This window comes from Temnothorax americanus, unplaced genomic scaffold (assembly GCF_048541705.1).
Source record: "Temnothorax americanus isolate GAGA-0224 unplaced genomic scaffold, ASM4854170v1 Scaffold50, whole genome shotgun sequence".
NCBI classification, from domain to species: domain Eukaryota; kingdom Metazoa; phylum Arthropoda; class Insecta; order Hymenoptera; family Formicidae; genus Temnothorax; species Temnothorax americanus.
The window spans coordinates 433,231-447,475 of NW_027509658.1; the positions used below are offsets into that span (position 1 = coordinate 433,231).

The 14,245-nt window shown below is 42.7% G+C and overlaps 2 protein-coding genes across 3 annotated transcripts in view; one reads left to right on the forward strand and one right to left on the reverse strand.

Annotated features, from left to right (window-relative positions):
• Positions 1 to 13,014, forward strand: part of LOC143904325 (uncharacterized) — a 198,347-nt gene extending 185,333 nt beyond the window's left edge. The window contains exons 2-3 of one of the 2 annotated variants that reach the window (XM_077418916.1): positions 4,148 to 4,287; positions 8,362 to 13,014. In XM_077418916.1, the coding sequence (XP_077275042.1) occupies positions 4,148 to 4,287; positions 8,362 to 8,606 (385 nt within the window). In that variant the 3' untranslated portion in view covers positions 8,607 to 13,014. Of the gene's footprint in view, positions 1 to 4,147; positions 4,811 to 8,361 lie in introns of those variants that run through there. The other variant, XM_077418918.1, reaches the window with a different exon arrangement.
• The window catches only part of Axud1 (AXIN1 up-regulated 1), a 49,019-nt gene that overhangs the window by 14,441 nt on the left and 20,333 nt on the right, over positions 1 to 14,245 (reverse strand). The window lies entirely within an intron of this gene.

Sequence of the window (14,245 nt, forward strand, 5' to 3'; positions counted from 1 at the left end):
TGCAGTTTCGACTGTACAATGCGAACAGACTGTGTGTGTTCTATAATATAACGATGATGCATTCATTCGCCGTAGTCTAATTATGCCAATGATGCACGCGGCACATCGACGAGGAGAAGCAAAGTTTACTCGCGAAGAAGTCGCGTGGAGCATTACTCGTGCATAATAATCCGTTAATTGCGTGAGAAAATGATCCCGTTCGCGAACGAGAGCGCATAATCTGTCTGTATTAAATTAAATGAAGTCATCATGCAGAATAACTCAAAATAAAGGAAAAGATGTAAACACATCGCGCGATTATATCCGGAAATTAAATACTCCAAATAAATAAACGGTATATAAATATACTGCAATGTGTAAAGAATGTTTCCTAAAAATTTTTCGCTTTGTATATAATTTTTATAAAATCTCTTTGAAAGAAGATAAATGTTTGCGGTTTTTTTCGTATCAAATTTAAATGAAATAAAATAATATTTTGATTAAACGTTTGTAGGGTACGGGTTATACCCGGCAAACAAAAAAGCTGACCTATTGTACAAACAATGGATAAATGATGAATTAAAAAGCCTAATCCCAGTCGGTATATGCTCCGCAAATATTTGCCTGGTAGAATTTATTTCAAATTTTCATGGTTTTTCGTGATTATTTTGCGGTATTTTTTCAATTCCCAATTTGGGGGCGCGAATCGAGAACGAGTGTCGCAACGGCGGACAAGGGAAAACGAAGGACGGAGCGAGATGCACACACCAAGTGTACGCGGCGACGGTGATGCACAATAATAACAAAATCGACTGACGTAAGCGAGACGAGCACGGTGATGCAAGCGTGCACGATGAACAACGCCGTTTTCTTGCCGATGATATACGCGCCGCGCGATCTCGCCGAAGGAAACTCGCCGGATCCCAAGATGCCTACTTCGACGAACGTTCTCCATCGAGGTCAGCTCCTCAAAGCCGTCCGTGATTCTCGCAGTCCTGTCCCCCCTTCGCAGAGGAACTTTAGCGCAGGATTATCGCGAGGGGCTTTGCGGCCAGCTGGATTCGCGAATTTCGCGATCGCGATCGATTCCTACCGTGCTCCTCGGGATAACGATTGTACTAGAAATAGAACGTTTAGAGGACCGGATCGAGGGGACATTCCCGGCGGGACGTTCGGCAGAGATCGACTTGCACCTAAATGAGGAATAGCGCCTCGTTTTGAATACAAGTCGGTATATACGCTCTGGTATTCTACTACCAGTTTACTATATTCGTCGCTTCGAAAATATGCAGGATAGTGGATACGAGGTCCGATGGGGATAGCGTTGGTACCGGAATCGACGCGGTAGCGTCCAACGATTGTTGCCTATCTCTGGTTCTCCCTCGCTCTCTCTACCTTTCTCTCTCCTCCCTTCGCCTCCTCCAGTCCTCCCTCTCTTCCCCCCCCCCCCTCTCTCTCTCTCTCCCTCCCTCTAATCTGTATTTTTTCCTTTCTATCTGACGCACAGCGTATATACACGTACGCGCGCGCACACGCATATGCGCGTACACACATTTGAACGGTTCTCTCTCACGGACGGTTCAACGAACGAGAGAGCGCGCAGCGCTTGCGCGCGGCGGGCGCCCGTAATTGTCTCTATACGCTCCGCGAGAAACTAGAAGGTGAGCGGAGTCCTTCTCGTGGAATTTTAGCGGCCGAAGAGCCGGAGCTTCCTCCTCCGGAGGGGGCGCGAGCACGGCGCGCCGGGCTCCACCGGTGTGTCTCTCGTCCCCTTTCTCGGGCGACGAGACGCCGAGATTTCCGGTGTAAACGAGAGAGCGCCGCGCCAGTTTCGCAGGATTATTGATCGGCGTTCGCGCGAGTATTGATCCTCCTATACCGTTTGGTGCAAAGTTACTCTGGATGCTAAATGCGCGTGACCGCCTAATGTTGGAATTTACTCGATTTGACTCGGGATACTCTCGAGTCTCGAATCTGCCCGAGCGTAGAATCGGTGTGCGTGGGACGCATATTTTTTTCTGGTCCGAGCACGGGGGGCCACGAGGGTCGGACGGCGGCTGCGAAACTAGAAGCGCGAGTCTTGGAGACTCATATATCATCTTAGACTCTCAGCAGCGGAGGATATCTTGAGAATCTTGCGGTTTTTAGCGACAATGGTTGTAACAGATATCGGTGTAACGAGTAACGGGGAATTATTTTTGTACGACTATTGATCCGCCGTGAAAGTCGTTTCGCGATACACGTAGAGCTATAGGTATGTAATCCGCGTCCGAATTCAATCGTCCGATACGAGCGATATTCAATTTAAGTGAGAATGGAACGGCGGCCGCGGAATTAAAAGGCGAACCGAGTCCACCGCCCTCTCCGCGACATTTTAAGCCTCGGGATTTCGAAGACAGCTTGTTCCGGTACTTCCGCCCTTGTTAAAGCGATAAATTTAGTATAACTAATTGCAGATAATTTGTACGATTATCGATTCGTATAGTGTTCGCGTGAATATTGGTCCGCCCTCGGTGCCTCTTTGCGGCAATTTTTTAGCTAAATTTTCTAGTGCTTTGGTCATCAGACGCGAAATGTAATACATATAGCATAAATACATATACATCTATATATATACATCTACATATATAATTATATATGTATATATCTACATAAACTAGAATGTCGGTCTGTATATAATCCCTACTAACTCCTCAACCCTTTGATGGAACCGATCTGATGGAATTTTGCATAGTTACTCTCTAGATCCCCCTGCGGAAAATATAGGCTATCTGGATATCCCTGCACCCCCTTTCCCTGATTTCATCCCCTTGATAAGTTAAGTTTAGTATATTATTACAAAGTGACACACATTATATGTGAATCTGTAAATTATGAATTAATTTCAATATGTTTAATTATCACATTTCCAGAAATGCTGCTATAAGAAGCACGGGCAACGCCGGGTAGTTTAAGCTAGTAATATACAATAATGAAACGAGGCAACGCGACAACAGCGAGATAAAAAGAACAAACGAACCCGAAACATACCCTCATCTTCTTGAATTTTTCCTTCCCGAGAGGCTCTCTCGAGAGCGGGCTAAGCAAACCACCGAATAGATATAAAATTCCGCGACAATGAAAGAACCACGGGGCACGGGGAGTGCGGAAGAACCATAACGGCCGTCCCGTTGGCGTTTTCGAGAGCAATCCGGGGCTAAATACGGGAGGACTAGTCGTCGGTAACCCGATGCTCCATCTAATTGAATTGGCGGAACGAACAGTCGCGGTGGGAAAGCTCTGCCTCTGTTTGTCTATCTCCATCTTGTAACGTCGCCTCTCAGCCGAGCTTTATTAATTGCTTTCTATTTAAAGACAATCGCTCGATTGAATCGCGCGCGATCACGATCTCCTCGCTTCGGCGCGTCGCGCGTCATCATCAATCTCGTCGCTATATATTATAGAGCCGCTCGTAAAATCTTCTATTCCTCTCTCAATTTCTCGCCCGTCTTCGCTACAGCAAGAGTCGGCCCTGATCGAATCGCTTGCAGCAACGACATATTGTCGCGGATAATACATCAACGAGGATTCGCATAACGTGACAATTTAATCTACATTAACCTGTTGCCAAATAGCAATATTATTAAATTTATTATATCGAAATGTTCGTTAATTACATAGCGTGATGGTAGTACAACGACGTATTATATTATTAATAGTACATTGATTAATGTACATTAATTAATGTATATTTATTAATCTATTATTAGTAGTGGAACACTAATAGACATTTATGTGGATCGTAAATATCAACAATACCCTCCCAAGAGCATTATTTTCATTACAATTTAATAAAAATGGTGGATTAGGTAATAATTTAACTTGCTGTGTAAGGTTTTACAAATTATTATATAATTCCTGAAAAACAAGTAAATTAATTAATTTAGATTGTTAAGAGATAAGCATCGCAGTTTAATTTTCCGAATTCAAATCATAGATATTTGTTTAAAATTCCGCGAAAAATAAATCGAGAAAGTATTCTTGGTCGTGTATTTGCTTAAAATTTAAAACTCTTCACTTTCGGAAGAACTTGAAACTAGTACTTTCTTCCAAACCCGTTCAAATAACCATATGTTCGATCATCGTCTAATGATACACTAACATGTTTACGTTGTTTGTGTTTCCCAAGATCGCCCGAAAATCGTCCGCAAGAGAAAGAAAAGGAAGAGCAGAAGAAGGAGACGGCAAAGGAACTAGACGAAGGGATGCTGAAGACCGCGGGGAGAGTGGTGCATTCCGCAGCTTCCAGGGAGGCCACCGAGAGCAGAGGTGGCTTCGTATTATGTCCCATTCCCTCCTCGCTCTTATTATTCCGGAGTGACCAACACCGTCTCGCTTGTCCGTCGTATGCGTGTGTATTATGTGTATCTGTGTGCCTCTGTGTGCGTGCGTGCGTGCGTGCGTGCGTTTTGTCGGTGAGCCCCACATATCGCCGGCTGTTCGCTACTCTCCTTCGTCGGGCACACCGACTGGCTGGCACGCGGTGCACATGTCCCATCGACTCGTTGTATCCGACTCTACAGGGTGTCCCGGTAAAAATCTGCCTAATTCTGAGAACCCCGTGAAATGAAATGTCGCGGCACGTTAGTGGAAACTGCCAGTGGTAAGACAACGTTCTTAATTTGTTCCTATTTATTTAACGCGTAACACAGAGAGAAACGGATTTAAAGAAAGAGAATCTCATAGGCGTTTTGGGAGAATCAGAATCATAAATAAGAATTAAAGTTTCTTCTATAGGAATTTTTCTTATTTCTACAGCTTAAATTTTTTATGCAAAATTTCTCGTGTTAGATCTTTGATCAACCATAACTTGTACCTATATATATATATATATATATATATATATATATATAGGTACAAGTTATGGTTGATCAAAGATCTAACATGAGATATATATATATATATATATATATATATATATATATATGTATATATATATATATAAGGATATATTTATATATATCCATATATATATCCACGGAATTTCCATTTTCTAAGAAAGGATCGAATTTTCGAATAAATTACTGTTCGCGCGCGTTTGTCAACTTACGACAAACGAGACGTGTCTGAAAGAGGAATCGCCTCTTGAATAATCTCGAAAGTTCAGACATGCGAATATAAAACATCCACAGATTCCGAGAAAAGGATCCGAGCATGCAAGCGCTGCATATGAAAGGATAAAACATTATAAGGACGAGGGCGAAGAGGAGTGAAACATAATTAGAAGGGACGGGAAGAGAAGAGGGAGGAAGATGAAGCTCGGGAGCTTTCCCGATACGTATATAGAAAGCGCCGTGGAGTAATATCGCGCCGTCTGCTGGTGTCGTAAACCGCTTTGATCTCGTCGCTCTCTCTCCCCTTTTCTCTCTCTTGCCCACTTGGAACATTTTTATCTCCTTTCCCCACGTACGAGCGAGGACACCACCACCTCCTCCTCCTCCGCCTGCCTCCCACTTTCCCTCCCTCCGTTACCGCTCTTTTTTTTTCTCGGCTTTGCAGAAACCGGCGAGACGAAGCCCGAAGCCGAACCGCTTCTCTTTCCCACGAAAATCCGTATCGAGCTCCGATCAAACCCGTCGCCTTCGTACAATCCCTCGTATTCCTGCCCGCCGCGCTTCGTGAAAGCCCGGGCGAAAGGGCGAGCGTTACGACGCAGCCCTTAAGGACGTTCTCTCGTCCTTTATACTAGAGGAAATCGATTTTCTTAGGATTTTCTTGAAACTGTGAATATACGTTAATTTAGGTGCGCTTTATGCGTGGTATAAATTTCAGTACCTCTTCCGGGATAAAAAATGAAGATACTGAGCCTCAAAGTTTCAACTTTTACTAATGAAAAGGTTTTCCAGGCCAAACGGTAAGAGATACGAGGTTAGCCAAAAGGACCAAAGTTGCTTATCTCGTCTATAAGGAAAAAATGCCAAAACTAACGAAAATTAAATTTAAATTTTTTTTAACTTTGAGGCTCAGTTTCTTCATTTTTTATCCCGGAAAAGATACTGAAATTTATACCACGCATAAAACACACCTAAATTAACGTATATTCACAGTTTCAAGAAAATCCTAAGAAAATCGATTTTCTCTAGTATAAGGACGAAAGAACGTCCTTAATATCGCCGCTGCACGCGTGGCCGGTGTTTCCTAAGCAGCAGCCACCGATGCCGATGAATACGAAGCGCGAGAACAGAGCCAGAGCCGCTAAGGCGCCGCGGAATAAAGATTCACGCGTGCTAAATTAAGTGAATCTGCGAATACAGTTTCCTACGATGTTATCTATGATATTCTCTTCACTCTTAGTTTATTTGGAGTCGAACTTTCCCCAGAAAAGATATACTGCAAATTTAATTTCAAATTATGAATTCAAAGGTCTGAGAAATTTTACGAATAAAGCTGTGAAATTGAACGAAGTTTCTATAACAATTCTAACTCGAAGATTAACGGTAAAAATTTCCCTAAAAGTGTACCGTTACGTAAACAGAGATTTCTCCAAAATCTTTTCTACAATTCTATTTCGAGCATACTATATGTTCTTACCGTTGGAGAGCAATTTTTCTTCGTTAAACTTCAAGTGGGGTTTGCTTGACTGAAATTTTAATTTGAGGGTAAGTTACAAGGAGATATCGCGATAACATTACGGAGCAATTAGGAATTAGTCCCGGCTGCCGAAGAAGGAGCTTTATCTTAATTATTGACGCGATATTGATCGGGGAGGGGGGACTTATTGAACTTACGCGGTCGGTCGCAACTATGCACTTCCGTATTGGCGGCGCGGCGTGTACACGGAATTGCATAGGGAGGATTCTCTATCCCTGGCATAGTGTATTCACCCTTCTTAACCGCGTAGATTCACTCGCAGCTTAAGAGCGCTCGTGGATTCCTCCGCAGCTCAATTGAAAGCGAAACACTTGATGTGTGCATACTTCGTCGGAAAGCAGTACGTGTGTTCTCGTTAACTCATCACGCTCAATTTATACTTCCTTCGACTTTATTTAATAATTAATTAATGCATCAATTTTATTTCGCTTACTCATCTGATTTTTGCATAATATCGCTTAATATCAGAATATAACGATTTAATAATACGCGGAATATATAACGGCTCGGGAATCGTTTCCATCGATACTGAACATCGCGCACGTTTATTGCAAGCCCGGAACCGACGTTATCCACTCGGGCACGTATCGAACGTTAAACAAATCTCCAGGAACAGCCTTCGTAAAAATTCGGATTGCAGAATAAGCACCCTCGGAGCAGTCAGAAATTCTGCCGGTATGTATATAGAAGGTAAATCAGAAATTCCGTTAGGTATATATAAGGGTGACGAGAAATCTGCTTTTCCACTCCGCTAACAAGAAAGCAACACAACGAGCGGCGGTGTTGAGGGTTGGAGGAAGGTAACACGGGGGAAGGATAACGAGAGGAAAAAAAGAAAGAGGAAGAGAAAAAGAGAGAAAGAGAGAGAGAATGAGATTACGAGACTTATATTCGAGACAAACTGCGGATATTCTGCCAGGGTGCGAAGGAGACGGACGAACGGATGGAGAACGCCGAGGGGGTGTATATTGAAGCTTGTAAATGGAGGTGGGCTGTCGAGGGGGGTGGTTCCGCCCACCTCCGGTCGAATCGATCCCACCGCAGTGTAGCGCTATAGCAGCCCACGTGCATACACATACCATGCGGGCTCTCTGCTTCCATAATGCTATAGCTTTTCAGTGCCGTAACAATCACCACGATGTAGCGCTAGCTGAATGCCATTTAAGAGGCCGGTTTAGCGCGTCGTTCGTGAGGTGACTTTCCTAGCGACCTTTTAGGAGCCTTCGATCCGCGAATAAAGAATCCCGAGATTTACGAACGTACGGAATTTTTAGCTCGAAAGTCTTGGGTTCGGGACTAAAAATTTTAATATTTTGGAGTTCTGTATCTTCAGATTTTTTAATACAAGATAGTTTTAAAATTCTTGTATTTTTTTCTCTTAAATTTTAATTTGGATTGTTCACAATTTTTCAATTAAAAATTGGGATTTTTAGATAAAACCTATTGAAAGCTTTTCAAAGAATTAGAATTTTTTGGAAAACTGAAATTTTTGAAGAACATCAAAATTTTGGAAATGTCGAATTTTATTATTGAATAACATAGAATCTTTTAATGCATGATTCTGGCATCTCTAAATTCTTTAATACAAAATTCTATAAATATACTTTAAGATAGTAAAAATTAAGACTATTGTTTCAAAGACTATACAATTCTAAAACGCAAAACAAAATTTCGAGTTGCTTCGGCATATTTAAAATTTTCCAACGTAGAAATATTATAGAATTTCTAAATCTCGGAATCTTTTTGTCCTAGAACGCTCAAACATCCCTCAAATTCGAGAATCTGCAGTCTCTGGATTTTCGGACAGCCGGCCGGCCGTTGTAGGCACGAACGACACGGTATCCACTGATTGCATGTCCAATACGAGGACCACGCGCTCATTCAATTCGCGGTCCACGGCTGCAAGCGCGGAATGCACCGACGACATCGGCCGTGCGCGGGGACGGCGGAGGTACGCCGTAGTAAGGGGTTGGCGGGGAGGTGGCGCGGGAAGATAACGCGCGAGGAGGTATTACTTATAACGCGTGTCACGGGATGCACAATCGACTCGCACACTCGCCCGAGAGTGCAACGTACCCCTGCAAATATCCGCTCGAGATCTCGTTCTCTCCCAGGGATTTCGGAATGTTTAAACTCGCGCATCTGGACATCGTCCAATTTAGACGAGCTATCGGAAAAAATCGAGAATTCGTGAATTCTATAAACATCAAGATTTGAATTACTCATTTATTTATGAGGTTGATTTGGTGCATTAAACAATGTGTGTGTATCTGGTGTATTTAAGTTTATATTAGATCCTTGCGAATCTATTATCTCTCGAATTTGTTATTGGTGAATCCTTGGAACTTTTAGAATTTTAGAACGAAATTTTGAGACTCGTGGATCTTACATCGTCCAAATTATATTCGATTCATATTTCAAAATACTTCAATTTCCGAACCGGAGACTCTAGGATTTTCACATCTGTTCTTGAACGTCAAATTTTAGAATTTTAGATGCCAAATTTTCAAATCTTCGAACATGTAGCAGATAGAATTTCATAATTTCGGATTACTCGGATTACGGAAAATTCAATTTCTTGAAGTGTAAGTAGTTCAAGAAATCGCGGTCAGACATTGAAGAAAAAAAGGAAAGGCAGTTGAAATTTATGAAAGCTCTTCTCGGAAAGGCTGAAGAAATCCTTAGATTTTAGGATTTTTCGTACCTCGAATCTAGTAGAAAAAATGTGACTTGTATCTGTGAATATCTAAATTAAAGATATTAAAGTTCTTGGGTTTTGGTATCTATGGGTTCTCGGTTACCGAACAGCTCTAGCGATTTGAGACCGGGGGGGGAGGGGGAAAAGAAGCGAGTTGGAATCCTAAAAGCTATGATCTTCAAGTTTCCGGGTCCAAAGTAGTTTAAGCAGTCGCGGTCAGACGTTAAGAAAAGGAAAGCGGCGGGATCCTAGCGAGGTAGAGGCAGGGCACGATGAGAGACGAACTCCTGGTTAACGGGACCGTAATAGCGAGGTCAGACGAGCCTCCTCGCTTCCTCGGTCACTGCCGTTCCTCGTCTTCGCAACAATAACCGTTGCTTGAGAGTTGCAATGGACGGCCTCGCCGGATAATCGTGTGATATAAAAAGATTTTCGTAAAACCAAGTCAATGGTTTTAATTAATTATTCATTATTTCTATTAAATTATATATTATATTATATATCATTACATAATCTATTGATAAATTATAATGTAACTTATTAAAATCTGATTCACCATTTCAACTAATGTTTACCCGAAAAAATTAAATTATCGTAAGTTTTGTCAAAAAAAGTCGCAATATCTTCACGATAAAATTCACGACTTCGAACGACTCGGTAACATTATATTTTAAATTTTAATTCTAGACTTGCAGAAGATATGAACTTGCAGATACTTCAACATAAGGAGACCTTTAAGCCACTTGTTAGACGTAATACGGTATTTCGAGCCGTGTAAGCGCATGTGACATTACTTTAGAATCTAAAAATCCTAGGCTGAAAATTCCGCATTGTCTCGTTGCATTATTGCCGCACATGCAAATAATATGCAATATACGCAAAGTGTGACACAGTTGCCCGTTACGCGGACAAACAATCATCACGTTCGCATCGCTGTGACGTCGCAATTGGTGGCAAAGGGTGGAGGCAACTTAAGAGCCTAAAGCCCGCGGTTCTACAATACGTTGCAAACGATAGCATCTGTTAGTTGAAAAGCGTTATTTCCACGTCGCGCTTGTCAATTGCGGTTGTCAAAAGAGAGTTAACGAACTTTTAACTTTTTTGGCGACAATAACTGGCAATCGGCAGTCAGAATTAACATTTTTCAACTAGCAATTGCCATCGTTTGCAAGGTACGGCTTAATACTCCTAACGCTTTCATCCGTCGTAAAAATTTAACTAGATGATCAACACAAAAGTGTGTTCACTTCCAAATCAAAAAGATTTCCCCGAATTTTTTTTTCCTTAAATCATGTGCATAATTTTTCACAGATTTCTGAACTACCAATTTCTTAGCTACTGTTCTATTATTAACGTCTGCCTTTTTAATTTAGAATGTTTCTTCTCAAGCGCTGTAGTCAGTGACACTTCCTCCGATTGTTTTAAAAATATATATCACCGCGTGATGCAAATGCGAGCGATTTGAGGAGCAATGTAGATTCGACGACCCGGCGCCTTTAGTAGTTCCGCCTTTCACGATCTTCTTCTTTTTCGTCGCGCCGTCGTCGCCTCCGCCGAATTTTCTCATATTGCGTTACGTTCAAAAGTGCGGATCGCCGAGAGCGGCGCACGAAATGTCTATTTATTCATGACGTACGAGACTCCCAAGGAGAACGAGGGCTGACCCACATTTGCCGCCGACCGAGCGACCTCCGTAGGTAGAGATATAAACGGACACGCCGGCCGCATTATCCTTTGGCCGTCTCTTTCTCTCTCTCTCTCTCTCTCTCTCTCTCTCTCTCTCTCTCTCTCTCTCTCTCTCTCTCTCTCTCTCTCTCTCTCTCTCTCTCTCTCTCTCGTGCGAGGATTTGAAATTCTGAATGAAAAATACCTCCCCGCGTAAAGACGTCGCGTAATATCGAGCTCGCGAAAAATGCCGATCTTACTGACGAACCACCGAAATTGTCAAAGTGTTAAAGTCATCGACCACAATTTCATCAACCGTAGCTTTAAATGCGCGTTTTATTTTTATATTAAAAAATAAGCAAACGATTTTTTAAATATAATTTTGTAAAGTCTGTTTTATCGAGAAAAATGCAATAAGGACAGGTGAATTATCTTTATCTGGATTCCGCCGGGATGAAAGCCACCGGATATATGCTTCATAATGTTAGGAAGAGAGAGATTTAGTAAAGGTAGTAGTATGGAATACGTTGTTTTATATTTATTATACTCGGAACTGCGAGCGAACTAATTCAGTTTTCCGCGAAAAAAAATTTTCTGCCGGCGATTGTTTTAATGACGAGCAGAGGGATGATTTTTCAAACAGCTGTTGATCGGCTTTCCGATCGCGAAGTCCGTCGACTACGGCAACCGACGCTTTTTCACGGATGTGAAAGTGTGCAGTCCAGGACGACCGGTAAGGTAGAATGCAAGTAGAACAAACGAACGAACGGACGAACGAACGGGCTTGTGCGGTACTTAGTTGCAAAATCATCCTGAGATCGCCGACTCGGCCCGGCTCGACTCGGCTCGGCTCGGCCGTGCCGTGCTGCGCTGTGCTGTGCCGTGTCGTGCCGCGTTGCACTGCGAAAGTTTCACAACACGGCCATTGTTAGATGGAACGATGTCGAAACTGCATCAATTTTAGAGGAAACGAGGCCAGAGCGCAGAAGGAGCATCGTAGTATATGCCGACCTTCGAAAACGCGCGGAAAGATCCGAGATCTCAGACTCGAAAAATCCTGCAGTCCCGGAAAGACTTGAGAAATTCACTGTATTTCGCGAGAGCAAATTTAATCTTCTACTTTCTGCGAAAATAAATCCATCCACGAACGATCGAAAATAATGCGTTATACGTGCGACTGAACCGTCAATAAAATTCCGCGCTTTTAAATTTAATCTGTACAGTTGAATTAAAAAAGTACTACTTCTCAATTTTATTTTATTTCAAGCTTCACCATTCTCTCCTGCTTTCCGTTGATGGGTGACATTATTTTTAAATATCACCGTCCAAGTATGGCTTGTCACGTAAAAATGCGGAACTGTAAAATGGTATTGTTTTACGGATAAATATTTTCATATTTAACGTTGATATTTAGAAAATATGAAAATTCTTGGATCTAAGAGGCTAATCATCACTGTCCGTACTTTTATTCACATAATGCTTTTGTTATATTAAAATGTTTAAAATAATAAAAAATACGAAAAGGTAAAATTTTTTAAAATTCTAAATAACAAGCTCGTGTGTATATAAAAAGAATCAAGGATAACACGGCCAATAACGAGCAACAACGAATATTATAATTCAAAAATAATATATTAACAATGTTGGTACGTTTCTGCACACTGTGCTTTCATCAGCCAATTAATCAAATATCTTAAATCACACCAATAATACTCAAAGAACCTAAAACTCTACATCCAATAAATACGGTAAAATTGTTGTATAAACGCTGTTCTATGTTCAATTATACAATGAGTAGACGCGGAACAAGAAATTGTTAAACACAGTAAAGTGGTATCGACGCATTTTAAAACCTTGTTAGACCATCCAAATCGAAAATCCATGATTTATTCCTCAGTCGACAATGGAAATGAACCAAGTCAGTTAGCGAAATCTGCACGTCGCCATAAGAGTCAATAATTAAAAATCAAAAGCGTCTGAATTGTAAAATTTTTAATAACTATGGAATCAGAATATGTTTCACGAGTTCCTTATACCAAAAAATGTATAAATTTATTAAGTATATACGTACTGAGGATAATTGTGGAATTAAGCTGTATCGAGAACCGTATTATATCGAATCTCATGTGTGACTTAGCATTATCGCATGACAACAACAAACCGACTAATAACGAGGGATGTCAATCCAATAATAAATAAAACCCTATAAGTTGTTACCAAGCTCACTTTAAATACTATAAAATAGGAACTGTGGCGGTCTACGCCACCGAAAAAGCGCGTTCGCGCACCTAATTGTGCAGCGCACCGACTTACCGACGCGACGGTAAGTTCGCAGCGACGCCGCTACGCGCCGCAGCAAGAGAGCGGCTAACTCGTGTTTCATTTACAACCAGGCATAGTATAATAGGAGGCTCAGCGGGAGCCCAAAACCAGTTCCTTGGCGCCAGTCGCCGATATCAGTAGACAGAACTCTTCGCGCAAGAAGAGTTCATAACCCCGCGGCGTTAATCGCCACAACTTCTCGGCGTAAATCGCCTGGAATCCTCGGCGTCAATCGCCGCGAGTCCTCCGGCGTCAATCGCCCAAACGACTCCTAGGCGTTAAACGCCGGCGCCTCGCGCCCACGGCGTCAATCGCCGCGAGTCCTCCGGCGTCAATCGCCCAAACGACTCCTGGGCGTTAAACGCCGGCGCCTCGCGCCCACGGCGTTAATCGCCGCGAGTCCTCCGGCGTCAATCGCCCAAACGACTCCTAGGCGTTAAACGCCGGCGCCTCGCGCCCACCAATAGGCGACGACGGCGACAACGACGACACTCGATACCGCCAGACGGCGCTCCGGTCGCCTACGGTATATAAGGAGGCGACGCAGCAAACACAGCTCAGATTCGACCTTGAGAAGGCGCTAGTCGCCTGACAATTATCCACGCGCCGGCACCAGCATCACCACGCCGTGGTTTACAAAGGAGCGACCTTCCCCTCCTCCTCCGGAGGACGGAAATAACCAGGCCACGCAGACGAGCCCGAAGAAGCTGAGGGACCAGGGGACGCAAGCGAAACACCGGGGCGGCCGATCGACGTACCACCACAAAGTACACACAGACACACATACAGATGTATAACCTGTAAATATATGTATATAATGTATATCTGTCTCCTATTGACTACCCTCTTGCGATTCACTATCCTTGGGCCTTTCCTATGCGCACCCTAACCACAAGCGTAAGTAAGTTAAGATATAAGCGCCCATAAATTGGTGACCCCGACGTGATCGCA